Source organism: Tachyglossus aculeatus, chromosome X1, assembly GCF_015852505.1.
Source record: "Tachyglossus aculeatus isolate mTacAcu1 chromosome X1, mTacAcu1.pri, whole genome shotgun sequence".
NCBI lineage: Eukaryota > Metazoa > Chordata > Mammalia > Monotremata > Tachyglossidae > Tachyglossus > Tachyglossus aculeatus.
Genome location: NC_052101.1, coordinates 87,726,359 through 87,752,943, shown reverse-complemented (window position 1 = coordinate 87,752,943; position 26,585 = coordinate 87,726,359). Strand labels below are relative to the sequence as shown.

At 56.4% G+C, this 26,585-nt stretch overlaps 2 protein-coding genes across 5 annotated transcripts; both read right to left on the bottom strand.

The window, feature by feature from the left end:
- Nucleotides 1-1,332: 1,332 nt before the first annotated feature.
- Nucleotides 1,333-8,159, bottom strand: HYAL1 (hyaluronidase 1). 2 transcript variants are annotated; one of them, XM_038772571.1, is made up of 4 exons: nt 8,038-8,159; nt 3,063-4,062; nt 2,689-2,778; nt 1,333-2,194 (listed from the first exon to the last, which is right to left on the bottom strand). In XM_038772571.1, the coding sequence occupies exons 2-4, from the start codon at nt 4,020-4,022 to the stop codon at nt 1,883-1,885; spliced, it is 1,362 nt and encodes a 453-aa protein (XP_038628499.1). In that variant the 5' UTR covers nt 4,023-4,062; nt 8,038-8,159; the 3' UTR covers nt 1,333-1,882. The 2 variants fall into 2 exon arrangements, with proteins under 2 accessions (XP_038628499.1, XP_038628498.1); XM_038772570.1 differs by lacking the exon at nt 8,038-8,159 and having other exon boundaries at nt 3,063-4,266.
- Nucleotides 8,160-9,508: 1,349 nt separating this feature from the next.
- Nucleotides 9,509-19,357, bottom strand: HYAL2 (hyaluronidase 2). Of its 3 annotated transcripts, XM_038772276.1 has the most exons (5): nt 19,082-19,357; nt 17,131-17,326; nt 14,745-15,762; nt 12,276-12,365; nt 9,509-10,429 (listed from the first exon to the last, which is right to left on the bottom strand). In XM_038772276.1, exons 3-5 carry the CDS (start codon nt 15,678-15,680, stop codon nt 10,019-10,021), a joined length of 1,437 nt encoding a protein of 478 aa, XP_038628204.1. In that variant the 5' UTR covers nt 15,681-15,762; nt 17,131-17,326; nt 19,082-19,357; the 3' UTR covers nt 9,509-10,018. The 3 variants fall into 3 exon arrangements, with proteins under 3 accessions (XP_038628204.1, XP_038628203.1, XP_038628205.1); XM_038772275.1 differs by lacking the exon at nt 17,131-17,326; XM_038772277.1 differs by lacking the exons at nt 17,131-17,326; nt 19,082-19,357 and adding an exon at nt 16,513-16,531.
- Between the last annotated feature and the right edge of the window lie 7,228 nt (nt 19,358-26,585).

Genomic DNA, 26,585 nt, shown 5'->3' with positions numbered 1-26,585 from the left:
AGTTCCCTCATCTGTAAAATGGGGATGAAGACTGTGAGCCCCCCGTGGGACAACCTCATCTCCTTGCATTCCCCCCAGTGCTTAGAAGAGTGCTTTTCACATAGCAAGCGCTTAACAAATACCAACATTATTATTATTATCAGGTTGTCCCACGGGGGGGCTCGCAGTCTTCATCCCCATTTGGCAGGAGTTCTCCCTCCACTACGGGAGGGAGAGTCGAGCCGAGGCCCACCCGTTCCATTTCCTAAATTGGCCAGTGGCTAGCGAGTGGATGGCAATCTGCTACTTTTAGATCTTTTAGACTGTGAGCCCACTGTTGGGTAGGGACTGTCTCTATATGTGGCCAACTTGTACTTCCCAAGCGCTTAGTACAGTGCTCTGCACACAGTAAGCGCTCAATAAATACGATTGATTGATTGATTGCTACAAGTCAAAACTCCCCCGTGCTGGGCAGCGGCGGAATGGGAGAGAGTCGAAGGCGAAGACTCCAGTTTACTGCGCCGAAGGAGGTGATAGTAAACCGCTTCCCTATTTTGACCGAGAAAACTCTATGGATACACTACCAGAACAATTGCGGGTGGAAGTAGGGCATTCTTTTAGACTGTGAGCCCACTGTTGGGTAGGGACTGTCTCTATATGTTGCCAACTCGTACTTCCCAAGCGCTTAGTACAGTGCTCTGCACGCAGTAAGCGCTCAATAAATACAATTGATTGATTGATTGATTCTGGGAGAGATGTGTTCATGGCGTCGCTATGGGCCGGGCATGACCTGACAGCATAAGACAACAACAATGTGTTAAGCGCTTACTGTGCGCCAGGCACTGCACTAAGTGCTGGGGCGGGTACCAGCGAATTGGGTTAGACACAGTCCCTGTCCCACCTGGGGCTCATAGCTTTAATCCCCATTTTACAGATGGGGTAACTGAGGCACAGAGAGGTTAAGCGACTTGCCCAAAGGCACACAGCTGACAATTGGCGGAGCCGGAATTTCAACCCATGACCTCTGACTCCAAAGCCCGGGCTCTTTCCACTGAGCCACGCTGCTTCTCTAAGACCTCAGGCCTGGGAATCAGAGGACCAGTGTCCTAATCCCGGCTCTGCCACTGGTCTGCCGTGTGACCCTGGGCAAGTCGCTTAACTTCTCCGTGTCTCGATTACCTCAACTGGAAAATGGGGATTAAAACCGCGAGCCCTATGTGGGACAGGGACTGTGTCCAACCCGATGATCTCGTATCTATCCCAGTGATTAGTATAATGCCTGGCACACGGTAAGCACTCAACAAATGCCATTAAAAAACCCCCCAAAACCCAAAGGTCTTTAGTAAACGTTTGCTTTATTACGTGTCCGCTTTCTGGGATCTGAGTTGGGTGAGGAATCCAATAGGTCTTTTTGGTTCATTATTGTTCTTTCTCCAGAGCAGCCCAGAGTAGCCAGATCTCTGTATTAACCATTCAGAAATAAGGATAGGAGACAAGGACTTCCCTGGCCCAAACCTGGAACTGGAGGAGTGATTGACCAGCTTGTCCCCTTCCCCTTGGTTGCAGGTTGAGTGGCTCTGATGGGTGATGGGCAAGGAATGTAGGTGATACTTGTACTTGTGTATGTGTGTGTATGCGCACACATGAGCAGGCGGATTCCTAGGATGCATGAGCATATGGGAGAGATGATGGGCTGAGGCACAGGTTAGATACATGAGTGGATGGCCAGGGTTGCATTGGTATGTTTCTGTGGGAAATGAGTGGGTGTGCGTGCATGTGTGTGTAGAGGTATGACGGCATCTGGGAGGAGGCACGTGTGTACGGGCATGGGTGTACAACTAAGGGTGTGGGTACAGTGTGTGTGTTCAGGTGTCTTGGGTGGACAACTATATGCGTGCTTATGTCACTCCTTCCTTTCACACTGCTCCCCTCTCCATCCCTTGTAGCAGTGACACTCAAATTCTATCATCATCCTGGCCTGGTCCTCTTTGGGAAGCTTGCCCGTCAGCACCAAGTGCCGGCTGCCCCGGGGGCGGTGGATGGAGAAGCTGGAGGAGTTGAGGTACAGAAAGGCCCGGGGGTGGTCCCGCCGTCGGGCACAGCGCCCGTGCCCTGAGCAAAGTGCCTGGCTGCAGAGCTGGGTGCTGCTGGTCAGGTTCAAGATGAAAGGCCCCAGGGTGCCGTCCACGTAGTCCTTGATGTTCTCGCATGACTCCTGCAGGGCACAAGGCAGCCTCACATCTCAGTGATGCCTGCGGGGCCCCTCCCGGAGCCCTCGCACTCCCTCCTTAGACCCGCCACCCTCCCAGGAAGGGATTTATCCCTCGGGGCTCAAATCAGAGAAGCAGCGTGGCTCAGTGGGCAGAGCACACGCCTGGGAGGCAGAAGGACCTGGGTTCTAACCTCAGCTCCGCTAAACATCTGCCGTGTGACCTCGGGCAAGTCACTGAACTCCTCGGTGCCTCGGTTACCTCATCTGTAAACTGGGGAGTCCCATGTGGGACAGGGACTGTGTCCGACCTGACTGACTTGTATCCACCCCAGCGCTTAGAACAGTGCTTGGCACATAGTAAGCGCTAACAAGTACCATATCTATTCTTATTATTATCTCACCCCCGGCCCAGCCCCTGCTCCCTGGGCCAGCCCTTCTTCCCGGTGTCAGCCCCTCCCCCAGCGCCTGGGCTGAGCACCCCAGCCCTCGGGACTCACCTTGGTGTGGGTGTCCTCCCAGCTGACCCACAGCACGACCCCGGCCACTCCCTGAGCCACGCTTTCCCCGATGCTGTTCTCTAACTCCTCCTATGAAGAAAAGGGGTTGGGGGGAGGGGGGCGGAGAAGGAGGCAGATGTCCTTTTCCCTGCCGAAGCCTCTCCCCCCCGACTCAGGCAGTCCCCAACCATCCCTACTGGGGCTGGTGGCAGTCCCAGTAATACATGGGAATGGTGGGAAGTAGAGGGAGGGAACGGAGGGAAGGGAAGACGAAAGGAGGGTGGGGGGAGAGGGGACGGGAGGGAGGGATGGATGGACGAAGGAGGTGAGTAGGCTTGAGCAGAAGTGGGGCAAGGAGAAGCAGGCATCCTCACCAAGGGTAGAAAGTGGTTGGTCTTATCATAGTAGATCTGGGCATAGGGCAGCACAGGCAGGCTGGCATCCCCGGTGCCCATGGCCATGCGGAATGCCTCCCGCACACGTTCCCTGACGAAGGGCCAGGTGTACTCCGTGCCTTCCAGCTCCGAAGGTAGATAGATGCTGGGGTAGAGAGCCCGGCTCCGGTTCCACAGCCACTGCAGCTCCTGGTTGAGGGGCCGAATAATGGCAGGGCAGGCCCCCGTGTAGTTGGGGTTCTTGAAGTCATAGTTGTAGCAGGCGGGGAAGCCATAGAAGCCCCACAGGCCTCTTGGGCGCAGACTCTGCCCCAGCTGCAGGGTCTGGCTCATCCAGGCCCGGGCCGCCGTCTGGAACTGGATCGCCGCCTCCTCCTCCACCTGCCAGGAGGACCAGTCAGGGTGCGCCTCCTTGACCAAGGCCCGCGAGCGCTCCCGGTACACCTCCTTGGAGTCCCAGTTGAGCGCCCAGAGTGGGCGCCAGGACTCCCAGTCGATGACCGCCAGGCCCCGGTAGTTCGGCTTGGGAATGGCTGCTTGGATGTCCAGCTGGGCCTGGGCCAGGTGGCTTGCCAGGCTGGCATTCTGGGGCAGTCCCCCATGGAGAGGCTGTCCGCCGGCGGTGTAGGAGGGATAGAGGCCCAGCTTGTTGCTGTAGAAGATCGTCATTTCCTGGCCCATGAACTCCTCCCCAGGGTTGGCGACCACGTCAAAGACATCCAGGTCCACGTCCACGTGAAACTTCTCCAGGCAGGTGTGGGTGTCGGCATTCCAGATGGTGGTAAAGGGATGGTTGGAGACCACTGGGCCCCCGAGTGCGTGGCCTAGGCTGGGCAGGTTCAGCAGGAGAGCATAGCTGGGCGGCAGCGGTGGCAGTAGTGGAGGCGGTGGCAGCAGCAGCAGCAGCAGCAGTCCAGCCAGGAAGGTGGTCAGGGCCATAGCGTGCAAGAAGGAAGAGCAGCGCGGAGGCCTCTGAGTCCTGATGCGGGGGAAATCACAAGTTCGAGGCGTGACGAGACGGGGCGGTGGGATTTGGGGCACTCCAGAATCTGCCCAATCCGCAGCATACACCTGTTTTTTTCCTGAGCCCGAGGATCCCGCCCCTTCCTCTCCTGGCTTTCTCTCATCCGCCATATCCCCTGACAGGATGCCACCCGATGGGACAAGAGTCCCGGAGGCCGCTGGGGCCCTAAGGTACTGTCTCCCTAGCAGCTTTGGCATCGGTGCCTTCTCTTTCTCCAGCCCGACTTCTGTTCCACCGAATTATGCCCGGACCTACTATGGACGGGGGGACCAGACCCAGGAAAACACTGTTTGCAGATCAGAGACCTGCCTGTCCGCTCTGAGCGCAAGTTAAACATTCATCATTCATCAGTCAAGGGATAAGGGAGGTCAAAGGGACAATGAGGGGTGGGGGTGGGTGCAGCGGTGGGCACAGAGAGACAGACAGGACATCTACAGTGGTGGGGGGAAGGGAAGGAGGTTCCCCAACTCGAGAAACTGTTGCCACAGACTGGGCACAGTGGAGGAAGCACCCAGGCCAGGCCGCGGCTGGCACAGACCAAGGCATCTGGGGAGAGCGCTCAGGCTCGGGGGCAGCTGGACGGCACCTGGCATGGCTACGGGCCAGACACGGCAGCTGGCATAGACAGGTACTATGACGGAAAGCAAGAGTGATGCCGTCAATATCTCCTGAAACTCTGCGAAAGCATAATTTCTCATTATGGACCTCAGGAAGTCAGGTCGTGTGGGGACAGTCATGTGCTGGAGCTTGAGGTGTCTGCACCTGCCAGGGTAAGGCAGGGAAGAACTAGCAATGGCAGTGCTATTTGGGGGGCAAGCATGGGGAACATGGCTGTGTAGGTGGGGGGAATAACAATAATAATAATGATAATAACAATAATAATAATAATAGTATCTGTTAAGCGCTTACTACATGCCGAGCACTGTTCTAAGCACTGGGTTAGATACGAGATAATCAAGTTGGACACACAGTCCCTGTCCCACATAGGGCTCACAGTCTAAAGAGGAGTGGAGAACAGGCATTTCACCCCCATTTTACAGATGAGATAACTGAGGTGCAGAGAAGGGAAGTGACTTACCCAAGGTCACCTAGCCTGGCCTAGTGGATAGAGCACAGGACTGGGAGTCAGGAGGACCTGGGTTTGAATCTCAACTCCGCCACTTGTCTGCTGTGTGACCTCGGGGAAGTCATTTCACTTCTCTGCGCCTCAGTTACCTCATCTATAAAATGGGGATTGATGATGATGATATGTTGCCAACTTGTACTTCCCAAGCGCTTAGTACAGTGCTCTGCACACAGTAAGCGCTCAATAAATACGATTGATGATGATGATGATGGCATTTGTTAAGTGCTTACTATGTGCAAAGCACTGGTCTAAGCGCTGGGGGGATACAAGGTGAGCAGGTTGTCCCACACGGGGCTCACAGTCTTAATCCCCATTCTACAGATGAGGTGACTGAGGCTCAGAGAAGTTAAGTGACTTGCCCAAAGTCACCCAGCTGACAAGTGGCAGAGTGGGGATTAGAACCCATGGCCTCTGGCTCCCAAGCCCGTGCTCTTTCCACTGAGCCACGCTGCTTCTCTTGAGATTGGGAATGGGAGCCCCACATGCACAGGGACCGTGTCCAACCTCATTAACTTGTAGGACTTTGGATGGGGATGGTGGGAGGGGAGGGGAAAGGCAGTAGAAAGATGACCCTCACATTTCCCTGCTGCCTCCCTCTAGGAATTCCGGGCTGGCTGTCGGCTGGCAAAAACTGAGCACAACTGAGAAAGCTCCCAGGCTGCCAGATGCTGGCACACACTGGATACTGCTCGGGGAGCCCCCAGGCCAGGCAGTAGCGGGCCCAGATTGGGCACTAAAGGAGCAGCTCCTGGGCCCGGCAGCAGTTGGCATGGGCTGGGAATAGCAGTTGGCAGCAGATGCACTAGGAAGCAGCAACAAACAACGCTCAATGACAGGTCCAATACCCATGCGGTTCCTTAGGAAGCTCCGTTGTGTGGGGATAGCCCCGTGCTGGGAATCAGGCCATCTTACCTTCATCATCATCATCAATCGTATTTACTGAGCGCTTACTATGTGCAGACCACTGTACTAAGCGCTTGGGAAGTACAAATTGGCAACATATAGAGACAGTCCCTACCCAACAGTGGGCTCACAGTCTAAAAGGGGGAGACAGAGAACAAAACCAAACATACTAACAAAATAAATAGAATAGATATGTACAAGTAAAATAGAGTAATAAATATGTACAAACATATATACATATATACAGGTGCTGTTGGGAAGGGAAGGAGGTAAGATGGGGGGATGGAGAGGGGGACGAGGGGGAGAGGAAGGAAGGGGCTCAGTCTGGGAAGGCCTCCTGGAGGAGGTGAGCTCTCAGCAGGGCCTTGAAGGGAGGAAGAGAGCTAGCTTGGCGGATGGGCGGAGGGAGGGCATTCCAGGCCCGGGGGATGACGTGGGCCGGGGGTTGATGGCGGGACAGGCGAGAACGAAGTAGGGTGAGGAGATTAGCGGCGGAGGAGCGGAGGGTGTGGGCTGGGCTGGAGAAGGAGAGAAGGGAGGTGAGGTAGGAGGGGGCGAGGTGATGGACAGCCTTGAAGCCCAGGGTGAGGAGTTTCTGCCTGATGCGCAGATTGATTGGTAGCCACTGGAGACTTTTGAGGAGGGGAGTAATATGCCCAGAGCGTTTCTGGACAAAGATAATCCAGGCAGCAGCATGAAGTAGGGATTGAAGTGGAGAGAGACACGAGGATGGGAGATCAGAGAGAAGGCTGATGCAGTAGTCTAGACGTGATAGGATGAGAGCTTGAATGAGCAGGGTAGCTGTATGGATGGAGAGGAAAGGGCGGATCTTGGCAATGTAGTGGAGCTGAGACCGGCAGGTTTCGCCTTTCCCCATTCATTCAATCATATTTACTGAGCACTTACTGTGTGCAGAGCGCTTGGGAGAGTACAGTACTCTTCAAAGCCTCATTAAATCATATCTCCTCCAAGAAGCTTTCCCTGATGAACCTATTTGCCCTCCTTTCTGCATCTCCTGTGTACTTGGATCTGTACCCCTTAAGGACCTTGAGATACTCACCCCACCCCGCGCCCTTAGGTCCCCATCCTTATACTCTACCACTTCCCCTATCTGAATGTCTGCCTCCCCCTGTAGACTTGTAAACTCATTTTGGGCCGAGATCGTGTCTCCCAACTCTATTGCACTGTACTCTCCCCAGAGCTTAGTGCGGCGCTCAGCACCCAGTGAGCACTCGATAAATGCCCTCGATCGATTGAAGGAGTAGGGCTGGTAAAGGGCGGCACCGTCTATGGATGATATGTGGAAAGTGGCTTTTCTATAGGGCGGCCAACCCCCTATAGGGGGTTCTTTCTACTGCCTTTCCCATCCCCATCCAAACTCCTACAAGTTTCTCTGCTCCCAACCCCTTCCTGGGCCTCCTGCCCCAGACGCAAGCTACCCCCTGTGCCCGGCCTTGGCTTTTTCTTCTAGACTGTGAGCCCGCTGTTGGGTAGGGCTGTCTCCATATGTTGCCGACTTGTACTTCCCAAGCGCTTAGTACAGTGCTCTGCACACAGTAAGCGCTCCATAAATACGATTGATTGATTGTTGTTATTCCAGGCCTTTCCCTGGCTGGGCAGCTGAGCCCTGCGGCTGGTAGATGACTCGGATAGGCCCTTGTGGACTAGCGCGGGGAGGGGGTCGCTGGTAGGAAGGCTGACACAGCTGCCGGATGTTCTCCCCGAGCTGGGACCCCCCCCCCGGAGTGGTCGCAACCGGAGCCGCCCCCCGCGGACTTCTTGGCAGGCGGAGCACCGGGACTGGGGGGGAAGGAGAAGCACCTCCGTCCGACCCCCCCGCCCCGGGAGTTGATCCCCATCTACTCCGCGCCCCCGCCCCCCGGACTCTCCCGACCACCCACCTTCCTCCCCGAGGAAGGGGAGAGACACGGACTTTATTCTCTTTCTCTCTCTCTCTCTTTTTTTTTTCCACCCTCGTCCAGCGAGCCGGCGCGGTAGCCGGGAAGGGAACCCAGGCGGCAGGGACCTCCTAGCTCCAGACTGGGAGCTAGAGGGCCGGGAAGGGCGTCTCTCCCCGGAGATTCCGCCCATTCCCTACTCCTCCCGGGGGAGGAAGCGGAACCGGGAAGGCTGGCCCGGCCCATCCTTTCCCCCGGGCTCTCCGCCTTCCAGCCGATCCTCGCCTGCCCCGCTCCCGATGGCAGCCCGAGAAGGGCCCAGAGGGCGGCCAGATGACATTTTAAGAGACACGAGTTTGTCCCGGGCCCCCGAGGGGCCTGATACACGGCGATACATATCCCCTCCCTTCCCTCCCCATCCCTCACACCCCCCGGGCGGGCGAGCCCCGAGATTGCCCCAGGGCTGAACAGGGCGTCCTTGCTGGCCCCATAGCCCGATGCGGGGGAGGAGGCGGCCCAGCTGCAGATGGGACGGATGGGCGGGATCTCCCGGTCCCAAACGGGAGAGGTAGGCCGGGGAGGGCTGTCCCGGGACCCCCAGTCCCAGCCCACCCGGCCGAACAAAAGGCCTGAGAGTCCTGGTGGGTGGGGACTAGTGGCCAGGCACCGCACCCCAGTTGGGAACAAAGCAGGAAGGGGCCAGAGAAAAGAGCGGAAGGGCACGGTTCTCATGGGAAAAGCGCCAAGTCCTGGTCTAGAGCCAAGAGAGAGCCCCCTCCCCTTTCTTGGCCCTCACAGTGGATGGCGGCATTGACTGTCCCCCTCTCCCCACCCCGGACCTCCCATCTAGGGGAACAAGGTGCTAGAGAGCAACACTGCCACATCCCCCTCCACACCTTCTCCCCTCCTGGCAGCTCCTGCGGCCCTGCTGACTGAGCCCACCCCCCAAAAAGGCAGGTTGACGGGGTGGGGGAACCAGGCCTTGGGCCAGCGGGCCGTCCCTCCTAGTGGGTAGGGGCTGGTCCGGAATCAGGAAGGGTGGCTCCCAGACCTGGCAGGGGCGGAAGCGGAGGAAGAGAAGGAGGATGATGGAGCAGGGGTGGCCCCTCCCTGAGACACGAATGGGGGTGGACAGCGGCTCTGGCCCAAATCCCAGGAAAGCACACACACACGGGCAGGCATTATCACAGCAGGACTCCCCTCCCAGCCTTTTTTCCCCCTGGCCCGGCATTTCCGTCCCCCCCCCCCGCCCCGCCATACACACTCCTCGGCCACCCCCACTAACAACCTTTATTCCAAAGTAACAGACTTTTGGGTTTTGTTTTTAATTTACAAAAAATAATAAAATAAGGAGGGGGAGAAGAGACCAGGCCACCCCCACCCCCCACCCCCCCTCGCGGCCCTGCCGCACCCAGGCCCCCCGCTGGCCAGCAGAGGGCAGGTCCTCAACCCCCCCCCCCCCCAAAGCCCCAGATTCCCCCCCCCCAGGGGCGTGAGAGCTGAGAGTCTCAAATGAGAGGGATGCCCTTGCCCCAGGGCCCTCTGCCTTCCCCCTCCCAGCTGCTTGCAGTTGGTCGGAGCAAGCCCCACTGAGGACCTCCACAGCACCCCCTTAGAACAGGGGTAAGAGTAGGCAGCACGCTGGGGACCCTTGCCTAGCTTCCCCTACCCCCAAAGCAGGATCCTAGCTCCGGGGCCTACTGTACTGGGAAGAGGGAAAACAGCTCCCTACCCCCTAGAGCCTGGGCAGCAGGACATGGGGACCACCTCACATTCTCTCTGCTTGAGGAACCAATGCACCCCATTGGTCCTAGGGGTCCCTGACCATAAGGGCCATCTCTAAAACACCACCCCACCCCCAACTACATCTCTGCTACAACACACGCCCTTTCTAGACTCTGCCTCCTCGGACTCACTTGCCCAATTGCACACTCTGCTGGCACACCAGCCCCGGAGGGGGTCGGGGGAAAGGGGCAGTTTCGGTCTACTGTGCCCCAGTAAAGGCAAGGAGGATCAAGGCAGGCAATGCCAGGAGTCCAGAAGTTCCACCTTGCCCCAGCCTCGCCCCACCACGAGAACTCTGGTTGTGCTGGCATTTGTCCCCATGCCAGCCCTGGTAGCACTGACAGCGGAAGTGGAGCCGGAGGCCAGCCACGTCGCCAGGGGAGAGCTGGCCCTCGAACCACAGTAGGGGCTCCTCAAGGTTGGCTCTGTGCCGCAGGTGGAAACTTGCAGGATTAAGGTGCAGGAAGGTGCTGGTGTTGCTATCGCGCCGCTGACAACGCCCATGCCCATGGCAGAGGCTCAGGCTGCAATGCTGGGCAGCGGTGGTGACGTTGGCGATGTATGGGGCCAATTTGTGTTCTAGATAGTCCTTGATGCTCTGGCACGATTCCTGGGGGGAGGAGAGGGAGGGCAGAAAGGTAATCAATCAATCCATGGTATGGACTGAGCGCTTACTGTGTGCAGAGTACTGTACTATGTACTTGGTAGAGTACAATACAATAGACATGGTAGACACATTCTCTGCCCACGATGAGCTTACAGTCTAGAGTTAATTAGGGAGGGGAGGTAACGCAAGTGCTTAGTACAGTGCTCTGCACACAGCAAGCGCTTAATAAATACGATTGAATGAATTAATGAAAGAGCCGGGAAGCAGGCCCTTCTATTTTGGACCTCGGTTTGCTCATCTCTAAAGTGGAGAAATGATTTGGCCCTCCAACCACAGAACAGGAGAGCTTGTGGCACTCAAGTCACGTGGGGAGGGAGAGAGGGAGAGAGAGAATATGAATCCGCTAAAGTTGGCAAGCAGTTCCCACCAGCCAGCTTGTCTGAGAGACAACCACGTCTGGCTGAAGGTTTAATTAAGGGCAGGAAGCAGGGTCCCTCACGGAGCTGAGGGCAGGGCGGGCGAGTTTAAAGAGCAAAGGCGAGTTTAAAGAGTAAAGGAATAAAGCCAGCAATCCCCCAAATACCCCAGCCCCCATCCGTAAGTGCCCCCTAGTCAAAGCTGTAGTAAATGAGGTAAACAACTGCCTCGGGACACCACAGTCCCTCCCAGAGATGGCAGTGCCCTTTCCAAAGATGGAGATGGGACAGAAGGGATCTGTCAGCAGGTAGAAAGCCCGGGGTCTTGAAACAGAGAGGGGGCTGTGGGGACTGTATGGTGACAGCGAAATGCAAAAGTTGTACATGATGTCATTATATTATGTTGGGGGCATGCATCATACACATTCCATCACATATGGAAAAAGGGGAGGGGTAGAGCAAATGTCTAAAGCCAGCCCTGGCTGTTTTGAGGCCACCCATCTTCTTCCTATATAGGTGGCACCCAGGACAAAATCCCTACCCCCATTTCCAAATTAAAACCTGGGGGGAGGGGGAAGAATGACGAAGAGAAAGAGAAAGAAAAAATGACGAAAAAGAAATAGAAAGACACAGAGACAGATAGACAGAGAGACTGCCCCATGCCAGAACCAGCCAGCCACTTTTTCAGGTTCAAAAGCTCCCACACCCCGGATATGCCACACCAGGCGTCTGGTTGGCTTTCCGCCCGGCACAGGAAGGGAGGAGAAACGGAGGTGGGAGGGGCACCCAGGACAGAGCAAAGCACCCAGACTAGGCCAGAAGAGGCAGCCAATTGCCCTGGGGAAGGCAGAGCAGAGGAGCAGCTGCTACAGCACTTCCCCTTCCCCTCTGCGGATGGGCAGGCTCCAGCCCCTCCCTGACTCAGCACCTGGACAGGATTCAAGCAGCAGGGAGAAGTGGATGAATCCCCTAGGGTCACGGATGTGAAACCCATGTGGCTCAGCTGGGGGAGGGGGCAGCAGACAACAGCTGCAATTCATCCAGTCATGGGGGGCAAGGAGCAGACTTGCCCTACCCAGGGTGAAACTCTGGAGCTTGGCCCAAACCAAGCCCTGCGGAGGGTCAGCCCCTACCTGACCTGAAGCCCAGCCTCACTTCTGGGCAGGGACAGGAGCGAGGCCGTAAGTGGGTCCATTTGAACGGCGGCCTCCTAGCCTAACTGGAAGAGGCCTGAAATACGGGTGGAGAGGCTGCCCACGTCTGGCCTGGCCTGGCCCGGGCTCTCTTGGCTCGGCACTCGAGGAACCTGGTCGGCAATGAAGAGGGAACCAGCCCACCCCTCGGCAGAAAGATTTCTCCCTCTACCCCACTGCTCCGGCCCCAGGCTGCTCCCGACAGCAGGCGGGGGAAAGCAGTCCCCGGTTCTCACGTACCCGGCTCTTGGTGTAGTCCGTGTCTCCCCAGAAGATGACGCCGGCCGCCCCCAGGGCTGCACTCTCCCCGATGGTGGAGATGAGATCCATCTGGGAGGAGAGAGAGGAAGAATGGAGGACAGGAAAGGAGGGAAGGAGAAAAGAGGTCAGATTGGAGAGGAGCCCCTGCCCATCGCGTAAGGTCCAAATGAAAGGGTGCCTGGCCTAGCCCCCAGCCCCCGCTGGGCCCTCCTCCATTCCAAAGGAGTAGGGAAGATAGGGATCGACAGGGAAAAGGAGAGGCTCCGCCAGCCTAGCACCAGTGATCGAAAGAGGAGCTTAGTGCAGTGCAGGGAGCACCGGGCCTCATTCCCAACTCAGCTGTCAACCCTCCTCTCGAGCCGCGGCGCCTGTGAGCCAGGCAGGCCGCATGGACCCTCTTACCACCTCCTTCCCTTGCATTTACACGGCTACGTCCTGCGGGCCCTGAGAGGCGGGGAAGCACCGTTTAGAGTAACTATAAATCGGAAATGACTCGACGGCGCTTGATAACAACCCTGGACGAGCTCCAGGGGCTCCAATGGCTGAATCCCACAGCACCTACCTCTTCCCCTCCGTCAGCTCCTTTCTTCTCCAGCCCTGGGTCCCCCGCTGGCCCACGCAAGCTGAGCCCAGCAGGGGAATGGGTAGCTGGGTTTCTTTCCCAAGGACCTGGCACTTTCATACCCTTGAAACTCCCTTCCCTCAGCTGGTCACCTGGGGCCTGAGGCTGTCCTGTAGAGAAGGACCCTCATCTTCCTGACCATTGGGGGAAGAGTGTATGTAGAAAGCCGCCTCCCACTCCCATACTACACACACACACATGCCAAAAAAACCACAACACACAACCGGGACTGTGATCCCAACTAATCACACATGGGCCACATGGAGCCCACCTCCCAACCCTCACCTCCCTGGCGCAGGCCCAAGGCTGCCAAAGAGCAAAGGCTGGAGCCGGGGTCGCGGGCAGGCCCAGACGCTTGGCAGGTCAGGGCATGAACCGAGCCTGGGCTGGGGGGAGAGAAGGAGTGGCAGAAGGGAAGGGAGTTAATGAGGCTGACCCGCAAAACTGGTGTGGCAGACACCTAGGACTAAGCCAGCCAGGCCAGCTCCAAGAATCTGCCCAATTTAGATATGCTGCCAACGGAGCTGTGAGGAGCTGGGCTGGGCTAAGAAGGGGAAAACACCCAGGAAGTAGATTGCTGGGGTTCCAGCCCTCCCACAGGCACCCCCGCCCCAGAGATGGCCCCTAAGCCGCACACTTGGGATAGGAAGTGGTGAGACCACAGGGAAGGCACCAGAGGGTGCAAACTCAAGCCGGATATGTCAACAGCCTATTTTCCGGGCCCCAAGCCTCACTGAGCCAGAGACAGGGCAGCAAGTGGACACCTCGCTCCTCAAAGCGAGAAACCGTGTCCCTCCAGAAGAGCCTCTGGGGTCCCCAGAGAACCAGCGTAGTCTAGTAAAAAGACACCGGGCCTGAGAGTCAAGAGGACCTGGATTCTAATCCGGGCTCCACCGCTTGCCTGCTGTGTGACCATAGGCATGTCGCTTAACTTCTGTGTGCCTCAGTCACCTCATTTGTAAAATGGAAATTTAGATTGTGAGTCCCATGTGGGACAGGGACTGTGTCCAACCTGATTAGCTTGTATCTACCCCTGCGCTTAGTACGGTGTCTGGTACACAGTAAGCGGTAAACAAATACCATTTAAAAAAACAAAACAAAACCAAAAACCCCCACCCTACCTCTTTACCACGTACCGGCCTGGGAGCCAAGTGGGAGGGTGGGTTCGACCTCACATCTCCCTGGGTCCTCACTGGTACCCAAGAGCAAGCAGCATGGCCTAGCGGAAAGAGCACGAGCCAGGGAGCTGGAGGTCATGGGTTCCAATCCTGCCTCTGCCACGTCTGCTGAGGGACTTTGGGCAAGTCACTTAACTTCTCTGTGCCTCAGTTACCTGATCTATACGACGGGGATCAAGATCGTGAGCCCCAAGAGGGACAAGGACTGTGTCCAACTTGATTACCTTGTATCTACCCCAGCACTCAGAACTGTGCCTGGCATATAGTAAGCACTTAACTAATACCCCAAGTATTATTATTACCCAAGGGGGAAGAGTTTCCAACAGGGAAACCCCACTGTGGGAATCTCCCTCTGGGCACCGCAGGGCCCAGGAGGACCACAAGAGATGCTGGCTGGCCAACCGAGGCTGGCACAGACAAGACGTTAGTAGCCCCCTTCTTCCCAGGGAAATGAAAAGGCCACAGACATGGTCGGCGGGGCCCACATACTGCAGAAAGACCTCCCCACCCAGTCCTAGCCCCGTGTGCAAGTCGAACCCCAGGCAGAGCTGGGAGCAGGGCAGCGTGCAAGCGCGTGCGCACGTGGGAGCGAGGCCGGGGAACGTGGGTGCCCTCGGTCCCCCGAACACCGCCCTGCCCCGGCTTTACCTCGCTGAGCCCAGTGAGCTTGCGGGTATAGGTGGGCCGGGTGTAGACGAAGACGGGCAGGGAGTAGACAGGGTGGTGCTCCCGGGCCACCCGCAGCGCCTCCAGCACTCGCGAGCGCACAAACTTGCAGACGTTGGTGGACGAGGAGGCCAGTGCCTCTTCCAGGTAGACCGAGGGGTAGATGGCCGTGCTCTCCGCCCACAGCCAGGCCAGCTGGTCATTGCGGGTCACCTCCACGTCGGGGCAGTGGCCCGTGTAGCTGTCCCGGTTCTGCACGTAGTCATGGTTGTAGCAGTCAGGGAAGAGATAGAAGCCCCAGAGCTGGCGGGGCCGGATGTCCTTGGCCAGGCGCAGGGTCCGCAGCATGAACTGGCGGGCGGCAAACTCAAACTCGTATTGGGCCTGTTTGCCCACTTGATCGACTGGCCAGCCCGGGTGCATGGACGCCACAAGCTGGCGTGAGGCTTGGCGGTACACGTCCTTGCTCTGCCAATTGCGGATCCAGACCGGCCGCCACTCCTCCCAGTCGATGACAGCCAGGCCCTCCCGCTCTGAGGAACGAATGTAGCGCTTCACCCCATCGGGCAACCGGTCCAGGTGCTTCTCAATGCTGCTGTTCTGGGGAACACCCCCATGCACCGCTACTGACCCCGTGTCATAGAAGGGGTAGAGGCCCAGCCGTTCCTTGTAGAAGATGGTCAGATTCTGGTCTACAAAGCCCTCATTTGGGGATGCTTGGACGTCAAAGACGGTGAAGTCCAACTGCACCTTAAAGCGGGGCCGGCAGTCCTGGGTGGGGGCGTTCCAGGCCACCTGAAAGGGCCGCCGGGTGAAGATGGGGTTGGCTGTGGGCTTGCCCTCTTCACTCCAGGGACCGGCCAGCGCCAGGGCCAGGAGCCAGGGCACTGCCAGCACCGGCCCACCGCTTGTCCACATCCTGGTTGCTGGCTGGCCAGTTGGCTGGCAGCTAGAGGGAGGGTCGCAGGGTGGCCCAAGGGGTCGGGAGCCAGATCAGGACCTGCAGGGAGAGAGGCTGGAGTTGGTGACCCTGACCCGGACGAGTCTTTGGCCCAAGTTCCCTCTGGCCAACGCGGCTACCGCCGCCTCTTCTTCCTCCTCCTCCCCCCCACCCTGTCCATCACCGCCCCTCGGGCCCCTCGCAGCCCCTCCCTCCCCAGCGGCGCCGGGAGGGGGGAGGAAAGAAGACTACTGGGGCACAAAGACAGTTCCAGGAATCAGGGTGGGAAGTATCGCTCGGCTCCGGGGGGGGGGGAGCGGGAATCCCCTGGGAACGGGTGCGGGAATAGACCTCCCACGGCGGGACCGCTCAGGGTCGGGCCGGGGCAGCGCGGCGCTCCCAGCAAACATGCCCGGAATGCCGCCTCCCCCGGCGCTCCGGCACACCGATCCCCCCTCCAGGCCCACGTTCCCCCTCCCCGGACCCCCCAGCCCCGCTCTCCCTCTCCGGGCCCCTCGGCCGAACAAGCCCCCTTTGTTGGTGGGTCTGCGTTCCCCCCGCCCCCCCCCCCCCCCCCACTGCACGTGGGTCCCAAGCCACTGGAGCAAACTTAGTAGCCGGCCCGGGGGAGGGGAACTGGGGTCGGGGAGAAGATCCCCCGCACCCTCGGTGACCGGCTCCCGGAGTTTTGCGGGGGGGGGGGGGGCAGAGACTGAGCAAGATCGAGCCCCCGAGGTGGGAGGGGGCGATGCCAACTTTGGGGCCAGAGGGTACACTGACTTCCCCCTTACCTTTCGCCCCCAAACTCACCTAGCGCTGCACACGGGGGCCCAGCTCCATACCCGCCCCCCCTCCCTCTCCCCGCTCCGCCAGCCGAGTGCGGCCCCAACCTGTGCCCCTTCGCGTCTTAAAGTGCCCCCTCGCCCCGCCACATTTCACCCGCCCCCTCGGCGGGCCGGAGACGCTGCCCCTTTAAAAAATCAGAGCGAGGGCGGGCTCAAGGAAGGCCGTCGGTTCGCGGGAAAGGGGGCGGGAGGGGGAACCTCCACGGGGTGGGAGAGATTTCCCCGGTCACGGGAAGCCGCGTGCCCGAAGGGATTTCCCCCTGAGGGAACCTGACGGCGACTTCTACCGTCTCGGCCCTCGACCAAGAGTTACGGCACCTCGAAAGGCCGGAATGTCACCCGGGAGGCGCGACTGTGTGATTGCCTTTCCCCCCCCCTCCTCCCGCCAGCTGGATGGCGATGGTACAGTCCACTCTGTAGCGAGGCTCTGTAGTCATTTAAAGAAATAAACCGGGCATCTGGGGAGTGGGGGAGGTGTTTGAGTGCCATGGGATCGATGGAGGCCCTGGATAAAGGAGATAACCAGCTGCCCTGGCTTCGCTGGGCCTTGGACAAAGGGCAGTGGGCTAGGCATGAGAAGTACCTCTGAAGCTGCAGTGGAGCTGAGGGTGCCGGCCCCCTCCTCTCCCGGGAAGAGCCAATGCTTTGGGCCATCTGTATTCCTTCTCTGGACCTCTCAGTTTCTGAGGCTGGGATCCTACTGAGGAGATTGAATGGGCTGCCTGGGGCGGTCATTGGAATGAGGAGGAGACTGGCCTCAGCAAGACAGAGGGGGTGGCCTGAAAATCAATCAATCAATCGATCGTATTTATTGAGCGCTTACTGTGTGCAGAGCACTGCACTAAGCACTTGGGAAGTCCAAGTTGGCAACATATACAGTCCCTACCCAACAGTGGGCTCACAGTCTGAAAACGATAGGAGCCTGACCCCAAGGAATGGGGCAGAGGGACCAACCCCTGCTCATTTCAAGATCTCGCCAGCCTGTCCTTTCCCAGCCTTGCCCCCACCCACCCCATCACTTCCGGACCTGCCGGCTCTGGTGGTCTTATTTTCATTTTAACGGCACAGGCGGATAGACCTTTCTAAGCGTGAAAAGTTTAAACAAGTCGAAGGAATAACATTTTTAGCATTGAGCTAGAGTTTAGAGTTAGGTTGCCCCTGGAGTATGCGGCTGAGTGGGTAGTTACCCAAGTTTGAATTCACCCCCTCCCTGGCTACTTATTGCTGCAAGGACCCCTTAGGAAGGTAGATCAGAGTTCGCCAGGGCAGTTGCTGTCTCCTTGTTTAACAGAGAAAATTGTAGCCCATTCCCCTCCATCTCCCCGACTTCCCCTCATGCCCAGTACAGCTTGATTCTTCTGGGTTCCCACCTGCCCAATCCAGCCAAGTCTTTCCCTATGGAATTCCCCACCCCTCGGCTCCAAACCCAAAGTATCCCTACACTGAACGTGGATCCAAATCTCTTCTTTTCCTCCTCACTTCCAGCTCACCTCCAGAACTGCCTTTAATGGGCCCCTTCCTCCTCATATCCCTGCTGGATGGGTGGGAGGCATGAGTAGTTGGGGGGGGAGGGGGACCATTGACAGCCTAGGGCCTCAGACAGAACAATAGGGAAGGGAAGAGTGGCTTCCTGTGCAGAGGCGCTGGTAAATGGGCAGGAAATGGGCAAGGACTCCGCTCAGGTCCTGAGGGTTGCACTCTCCCTCGCTTTGCTTTCCTCACCCGCGCCCTTCCCTAAGCAAGGATGTTGAGCCTCCAGAATGATGACTTCAACCTAGGCCCCTGGGACTATAGGTTTCCATCCAGAATTAAGCGGCTAAAGTTCTCAATCACCTTGCCCCGTTACCTCACCTCGCTACTCTCCTACTACAGCCCAGCCCACATACTTCACTCTAATGCTAACCTTCTCACTGCGCCTCAGTCTCATCTATCTCACCCCGGCCTCATGCCCACATCCCACTTCTGGCCTTGAACATCCTCCCTCCTCATATCCGACAGACAATTACTCTCTCCCCTCTTCAAAGCCTTATTGAAGGTACATCTCCTCCAAGAGGGCTTTCCCGACTAAACCCGCCTTTCCTCTTCTCCCACTCCCTTCTGCGTCGCTGACTTGCTCCTTTTATTCATCCCCCAGCCCAGCCCCACAGCACCTATGTACATATCTGTAATTTATTTATTTATATTACCGTCTGTCTCCCCCTCTAGACTGTAAGCTTGTTGTGGACAGGGAATATGCCTATTATTGCATTGTACTCTCCCAAGCGCCTAGTACAGTGCTCCGCACACAGCAAGCGCACAACAAATACGATTGACTGACGGACTGACTAAAGCGGGGAGGCCCCCTCCCTCCTGTTTCCCCCTCACCCATCCTGGGAGGTGGGGGGAAATCACAACTACTTGGTCGATGAGAAACTGGGCGCACTTGGAGCCATCACCCACCTAGTCCCTCGGGCGATGCCCATTTGCCAGGCTTCCTGGCGCAAAGTAGTTGGTGTCCTCATCCCTCCCCCCAGGGCAAGTCAGGGTCTCCTCACCTGAGTCAGCAGAGACCCGTGTTCTCTGTAGGAGGGAGGAGCTGATGTCCTGGACACCAGCTGGATTGAAGAGCCTCTGCTGAGAGCCAAATGGGCCCGGGACTGGGGTGAGGCAGGAGTGTCTTGCAATCTGACCTAGATTTCCTAGTCCAGGTCCGATTTTCCTGCTACTCTTTCTGCCGCTGCCTCCGCTCGGTTCTTCCGTTATTTAGATCAATTCCTTTGTTCCTGCTCTCTTCCCTGCTCTCTCCACTCCCCTGCTCCCTAGAGTGCACCCTGCTGCCTCCTGCCTTCTGTATGCGTGCTGTTCCCCTCTGCTGAGGGTTCTGGCTTATTCCCCTCCTCTTTCCTCCCCTCCCCATCCCCTGGAAACCCTTTCTCCCGGAACCCAGCCTCATTTCCTGCTGGCTGTCCAGGAGGAAGCGATCCAGTGACTATGAGAATCCAGGATTAGGAGGGGACCCTAGTGACTTCCTCCCCTAGACACATGGACGGTACTTCCCTCCGGCATCCCCTCTAGCATCCTCACCAGCTGGCCCTTTCCAAGCTCCAGTCCTCTGCCCTCAAGCCATTCCTTTTGCTGAGATGGGCTCCCTGGATCCTCCCTGGCCAGAAGAGGAGGAGGAGTGCCCCAAACCTAGTGATAGCTCTTAGGCCCCGGGGCAGTCTTGAGTGGTGGGGCTGGGGTGGGAGGGTGGGAAGGGCACAAACTATCTAGCTGCAACTGTACCCTGTCATCAGACTCAAGCAGAAATGGAGGAAGCAGGCAGAGTCCAGGATCAGACTGGAGGATCACTGGGCGAGAACGAGGGTATACAGTAGTATCTTCAATACCCTGGCCCCATCCATCCCCAGACTCGCCCTCCCCATCCAAAGGGCCTCTTGTTTCTGGGATCCAGAGCGGAATAGTCCCCGACATTGGGGGCTGTAGACAGAAGCAGAGAGGGGCCCGTGGTGAACTGTCTCAGGGAGGGATGGAGCAGCCCCTGGTTCACTGATGAGCAGTGTGGAGCCACCAGGCACAGAAGACTCAATCACCAAAGGGGCACCAGGTTCCCTAAGATCCCGAGGCTCCAGGGCACTGCTTAGGTGGCACCAGCTCTGTGGGACAAGGAACAGCAGGCAGACAGACCCTCGCTGGGCAGTGCTGGCAAGTCAGGAGCTACTGGCAGGGAGCAGAATTGGCAGCAGCTCACTAAGAAAGAAAGCTGCGTCTGTCTGTGGTGGGGGTGGCTGGAGCTTCCAGAAGCTGACTCGGGTTTTTTCCACTGAGATGGGAAGGGAAATTCCGTCGTGTGTGTGTGTGTGTGTGTGTGTGTGTGTGTGTGCGCGCGCACGCGCAAGCCAGTGTGTATCTATATGTGTGTATCTCAAGTGTGTATATTTGGGGGTGTAAAGAGTATTGGTGAGAAAATGTGAGGGTAAGGCTGAAGAGTATGTTATTTTGAGTGGGTGTGTTACTGTGTCTGAATGCATGTGACTGTGGGTTTGTGAGTGCTTGAGGGTGGGAATTCAACTCCTTCCCTCTGGGTGTGATGGACCCCTGACTCTGCCCAACCAGCCAGCCAGGGTCTCGCCCCACACCTAAGACCAGGTGAACCTCATTTTCTTCACTGGGCAAAAAGGGAGAGGTGGCGAACTCAGATCCGGCTAGCCCTAGGGCGAGATGCCCCAAGTCTTGAGGGGGAAGAGGTTTCCACATGAAGATGTTCGTTCTGTCTGACCCTCGGAGCCCCGTCTAATCCACCGGAGTCTCCTCTCTAAGCAGCATGGCCTTCCCCCGCCTGGACTCTTTTCCTGACTCTGGCTAGCAGCAGTGGACCCCTTTTCCCCTTGCAGTGCCTTAGCTTCCCCTGCTGTGAAATGGGAACAATTGGCCCCGCTCCCCAAGGGAGTGGTGGGGAAGGGCTGTGAGGGGAGAGGAGGTGTAGGGAAAAGACTGAGATTGGGGGATCAGTGAATGAGGTTGGAGCCTAGGGAAGGGGGACACCCAAGGCACAAAACCCCTAGCCTGAGAGGCTGGGAGGGGATCTGGGGATCCTAGCTGGTGGAAGGGACCCACACAAAGGCCCAGGACCCAGACCGTGGAAAAAAGCAGCGTGGGGAGTAAGGCTCAGGCTGGGGAAGGGGCTAGGCAGGCAGGGAGGCTCCCTAGGAGCAGGAAGGAAATGAGCTCAGACCGGCAGGGGTAGGGAGGAAAGCACAACTTTGACCCCCATTGTTTGCAGCTCCAAGGGTCAGATGCAGCAATCCCTCCCTTGGGAGTGTCCTCCATCCCCTGTTGGTGGGGAGACATTTGGGTCAGGGGAGTCCCAAGTTCCCGTTCTGTAATACTTAGAATTAAAGGCGGGGGACAGGACTGGCAGCCTCTCAGCCTGTGGAATAGTGACAGCAATGGGTGGAAGGTGCCAGTATCTGGGTGGGAGTGTGCACTTCTGTGCCACCTAAGCATTTAAGTACTCACCAACCAATAGCACTTAAATTCTTACCGTTAAACATTATTGTTTCCTCTATCTCTAATTTATTTTAACATCTGTCTTCCTCACCAGACTGAAGGCTCTTGGAGGGCAGGGATCCCCTCTACTACCGCTATTATCCTCGATTAAATACTACTGATGGATCATTACCCCCCACTTTCCAGGAAGTTCTAGGCTACTTGGCCCCTTTCAGACAGAAACTCCGAGGTCCCTCAGCTGCTGTGACCCCCTACCTAACCATTCTTTTGGGGCCCTGGGGACGGGTACCTACATTCCTCCTATGTGTCAGGCCCTTCATCCTCTTCCCTTTCCATCTCCATCCTTGGGTGGAGCCCCCTCCCAAGAGAGTCTATGGCTACAGCATTTGGGTCAAGATGCCTCAATGAAAGATCCTGGATGTGATCCTATCCCCTTCCCATCCCACCTGACTTCCGCCTCCTTGCCACAGCCTCCCTATCCAGTCTTCAATCAATCAATCAATCAATCAGTCGTATTTATTGAGCACTTACTCTGTGCAGAGCACTGAACTAAGCACTTTGGAGAATGCAATATAATAGAGTTGGTGGTCAAGTTCCATGCCCACAACAAGCCTAGTCTGGGGGCAGGGCGGGGGCGGGGAGGGGAAGACAGACATTAATATAAATACATAAATTACAGATATGTACGTAAGTGCTGTGGGCACAGGGAGGGGTGAATAAATGGTGCAAATTGAATTGCAAGGGTGAGGCAGAAGAGAGCACGATAAGAGGAAATGAGGGCTTAGTTGGCAAAGTCCTCTTGGAGGAGATGTGTTTTTAATGAGGCTTTGAAAGTAGAGAGAGCGATTGTCTTTCGGCTGTGCAAGAGCACAGGCTTGGGAGTCAGAGGACGTGGGTTCCAATCTTGACTCTGCCACTTGTCTGCTGTATGACCTTGGGCAGGTCACTTAACTTCTCTGGGCCTCAGTTATCTCATCTGTAAAATGGGGATTAAGACTGCGAGCCCCATGTACGACAGGGACTGTGTCCGACCTGATTACCTTGTATCTACCCTAGTGCTTAGAACAGTGTTGGCCCGTAGTAAGTGCTTAACAAATACCATTAGTATTATTATCCTTATATGAAGAGGGAGGGCGTTCCAAGCCAGAGGCTGGACATGGACAAGAGGTCTGTGGCAAGATAGAGGAGATCGAGGTACAGTTTAAGTAGGTTGGTTTTAGACGAGTGAAGTGTGCGGGCTGCGGCGTAGTAGATCAGGGAGATAAGGTAGGAGGAGGCAAGGTGATTGAGTGCTTTAAAGCCAATGGTAAGGAGTTTCTGTTTGATGCAGAGGTGGATAGGCAACCACCGGAGGTTCTTGAGGAAACTTTTTATTCTTTGTTTCCATTCTTACCGCGGATGCACGATCGCGCGCACACACTCACTCACCCACTCACTCTACAAAGACCTAGAGGTGGATAGCACCCCTTCGCTAACAAACGGACCCAGGCATCCAAAGGCTGCGACTGTAATTGAGAGAGGAAAGAGGAGGGAAGTGCTTGTGGATTCCTTATTTTACCAAGGGAGTGGGGGAATGGGTTTCAGATAGGCTCTCCCAGCTCCCCGGAAGTTGGGAGTGCTAAGAGGGGTCAGCTCCAATAGTCCAGCAAGAGGTCCAAGATCTGGCCTCAAAAGGGTACAACGGACAGATGTTAATGTTCTAATGGCAGAATTTAGCAAAGACTAGATGTGCAGAGCACATCTAGAAGCCTAGAGCACATCTGAGTTCAAATCCCAGCTCCAACACTTGTCTTCTGTGTGACCTTAGACAAGTCACTTCACTTCTCTGTGCCTCAGTCCCCTCATCTGCAAAATGAGGATTCAATACATGTTCTCCCTCCTACTTACAATGTGAGCCCCGTGTGGGGCCTAATTATCTTGTATCTACCCCAGTGCTTAGTACGGTGCTCGGCACATAGTAAGCGCTTAACAAATACCACGATTATTATTGATGGCGACAAGTCAAAAATGACTGAGGATTAATTGCCTGGGAGGTCAGTGATACAGCACTGTCCACAGTAATAAGCTAGCTGTGGGCAGGGAATGTGCCTACCAGGGCATGGGCTTGGGAGTCAGAGGCCATGGGTTCTAATCCCGGCTCCACCACTTGTCCGCTGTTTGACTTTGGGCAAGTCACTTCACTTCTCTGTGCCTCAGTTACCTCAACTGGAAAATGGGGATTAAGACTGTGAGCCCCAAGTGGGACAACCTTGATTACCTTGTATCTACCCCAGTGCTTAGAACTGTGCTTGGCACATAGTAAGCGCTTAACAAATACCATCATCATTATTATTACTATTATATTGCTATATTGTACTCTCTCAAGTGCTTCATACAATGCTCTGCACACAGTAAGCGCTCAATAAATACAATTGATTGATTGACACTGGGTGGGTCACGAAGAGTAAATCAGAATGTCTGTGCTGTGTTTAGGTGAAGTTAGTATATGCCACTGGCTTGGGCCAAAGCAGAGAGATCGGTTGTGAGTTGAATCTGTGGAAAAGGATGATGTGAAGGTCTGGGCATGTGGGAAGAAGAACAGATGTCTCAGTACTGAAACTGGGGGCTCCTACCCCCTTTCAGGAGGGGTTGGAGAGTAGGAGACACTGTAGGAGCCGCTGGAAAATCAAAGCAGGTGAGGCAGGAGGGATGGGACACTGAAGTCCAAAAGGGTCCTGAGGAGCGTGCTAAGACCCACAGTACAGACGTAGAGGAGGACCAGGCAGGAAAGAGGTTAGAGAATTAGAGAATTGGGCCATGAGGAAGCTACCTGTGATCTCGACAAGGGCAGTTTCTTTGGAGTGGACAGAGTAGGAGCTGGATAGGAAAGAGTTCTCAAAAGAGCGGGGCGGAAGGGGGTGTGCACAGGGGATGCGTGGAGGGAAAAAGGAGGGAGGTTGGGCAGGAGCTGGAGGGGAAGCGGAAGAGGGAAAATACTGATGGATCCAAAAGTGCTGTCCTGATGACCGGTGCAACCTGGGCAGGGGCCCCTGTGGAAGGGAGGCCTCCAAGGAGCAGCTGCAGCCAAAGTGGGATGTTGGTTAGGTGGACTTTGGTCTGAGAGAACAGAACTTTCTTGTCGAGGCTCCTTCTTGCCCCCAGTTCCTGGTGGGCAGGGACCGTGTCTACCAACTCTGTTGTATTGAACTCTCCCAAACACTTAGTCAGGGCTCTGCCCACTGTATGGGCTCAATAAATATCATTGATTGACTGAAGGTGCCTGGGCACTTGGCAGAAAACGAGTCATGCTACCCAACAGGCCTAAAGCGGGACCCACTGAGAGACAGAAACTGGGGTGGCAGCAGCTGTAGCCACCACCGGAGTCCTCGTCATCTTCAAAGGCAGCAACGGGGGCCAACACAGGCTCTGTTGCCACCGCCATTATTTCTGAGGCTGACCGGTCTCTGCTGTGCCCAAAATACATCACCAGGCTGGCAACTCTCAGCCGCAATCTCTGCACATAGTAAGCGCTCAATAAATACGATTGATGATGATGATGTTGGACCACTACGGTTGCTTTCCACCTCCACCTGCTGATGCCCACAGAGTGGCAGTGGGGGTGAGTCTCCCCACCCTGTCCCAGCCCCTCCCCTCTGCCCCCCTCCCTCCCCATCCCCACTATCCCTTTCCATCCCTCCTGCTAGGCAGTTGCCCAGCATGTTCTTTCTCTCCCCAGCTCTGCCATGCTGTCTGGGCTGCTTCCCTAGCCTGAGTATTGCCCCTGCTGGCCCTCACTGTGGACTCTGGAGACAAACCCTGCTACTCTAACCCCAGCTCCCTTCTGACTTTTGTTTACACTTTGTGGACTGTGTGTTTATTCCCATCTCTTATACTGTTTTAAGGGTTTATTGTTTCATTGTTCCCAGTGTGTCTGTCTCCAGTCCTTTCTCCCACCAACATTCATAGATCGTGAGTCACTCAAGGGCCAGGGTCTATGTCCAATTCCCACCTATGTACTCTTTCCCGGCGCTTACTACAGTTCTGCACAGAGTAAGCGTTTAATAAAACTAGCTTTATTTCTATTTATTCTGATGACTTGACACCTGTCCACGTTTTGTTTTTTCGTCCGTCTCCCCCTTCTAGACTGTGAGCCCGCTGTCGGGGAGGGACCGTCTCTATATGTTGCCAACCAGTACTTCCCGAGCGCTTAGTACGGTGCTCCGCACACAGTAAGCGTTCAATAAATACGACTGATTGAATGAATGAATGAATGAATGAATACCATGACTACTTCTACTCATCTGGAAAAGGACTCTGAGGAGCAGTAGCCAAGAGCAGAGGTAACTGGAGGAGGAAGGGGTGACAATGTCCATTATTAGCAGAGTGGGTGGAGAGGCCAGAAAGGAGGACAGGAAAGAGCCAGCTGGGAGGGTGTGCACATGGTAGATACAAGAACGGGAAGGGGAAGGGGAGGAAGGGCGCTGGGTCTTGGAGGAAACAGACTCCTCGCCTTCCTTCAACGTCCAGCTCTCCAGACTGAGCTCTGGGCACCCCCGCCTCTACCCTCCACCCAGTTGGCCCAGCAGTGGTGTGTTTGCTAGGCCTCTGATCTCACTCCAGGGCACTGCCCTTAGCACTGAGCTGGACAGCCTGCTAATTGGGTGAGCAGGCTGGCACAGTCACTCCCAAAAGGCAGGGGAAGGGGAGGGCCGGGGCAGAGGAGATTTGGAAGCAGGCAGTCGGGGAGCTCCAAAGGCCTGATTATTATTATTCGTTCCCTTGGGACGCCCAGATTCCTCAGGCAGGGGCTGACTGGCAGCATTTAGTTCTCATGATTCAAAAGCTGACTTCTGGGCATCGGGGGCGAAGGCAGCCTGCAGGTCCCGGCCTCCCCACACCCAAAGCCAGGCGATCCCCAGTTCTGGGCCCTCTATTTCCAGCCTGGATCGTCACTGTGACTTCACGCTGCCCTGTCCTGCCAGGATCGGGGTTAGCAGCCCCACCCAGCTCCAGGGGCAGAGTGGAGAACAGTGGGGGGGGGGGGGGGTTTGGAGGGAAACATCTCCCAAC

Excerpts from the sequence above, each read along its gene's own strand:
- HYAL1 (XM_038772570.1), bottom strand. The coding sequence starts at position 4,217 with ATGGCGGATGAGAGAAAGCCAGGAGAGGAAGGGGCGGGATCCTCGGGC. Across the intron at positions 2,779-3,062 it reads CCAACCACTTTCTACCCTTG|GAGGAGTTAGAGAACAGCAT; the intron begins GTGAGGATGCCT and ends TTTTCTTCATAG. Across the intron at positions 2,195-2,688 it reads GGGAGGACACCCACACCAAG|GAGTCATGCGAGAACATCAA; the intron begins GTGAGTCCCGAG and ends TGTGCCCTGCAG.
- HYAL2 (XM_038772276.1), bottom strand. The coding sequence starts at position 15,680 with ATGTGGACAAGCGGTGGGCCGGTGCTGGCAGTGCCCTGGCTCCTGGCC. Across the intron at positions 12,366-14,744 it reads AGCTCACTGGGCTCAGCGAG|ATGGATCTCATCTCCACCAT; the intron begins GTAAAGCCGGGG and ends CTCTCCTCCCAG. Across the intron at positions 10,430-12,275 it reads CGGACTACACCAAGAGCCGG|GAATCGTGCCAGAGCATCAA; the intron begins GTACGTGAGAAC and ends TCCTCCCCCCAG.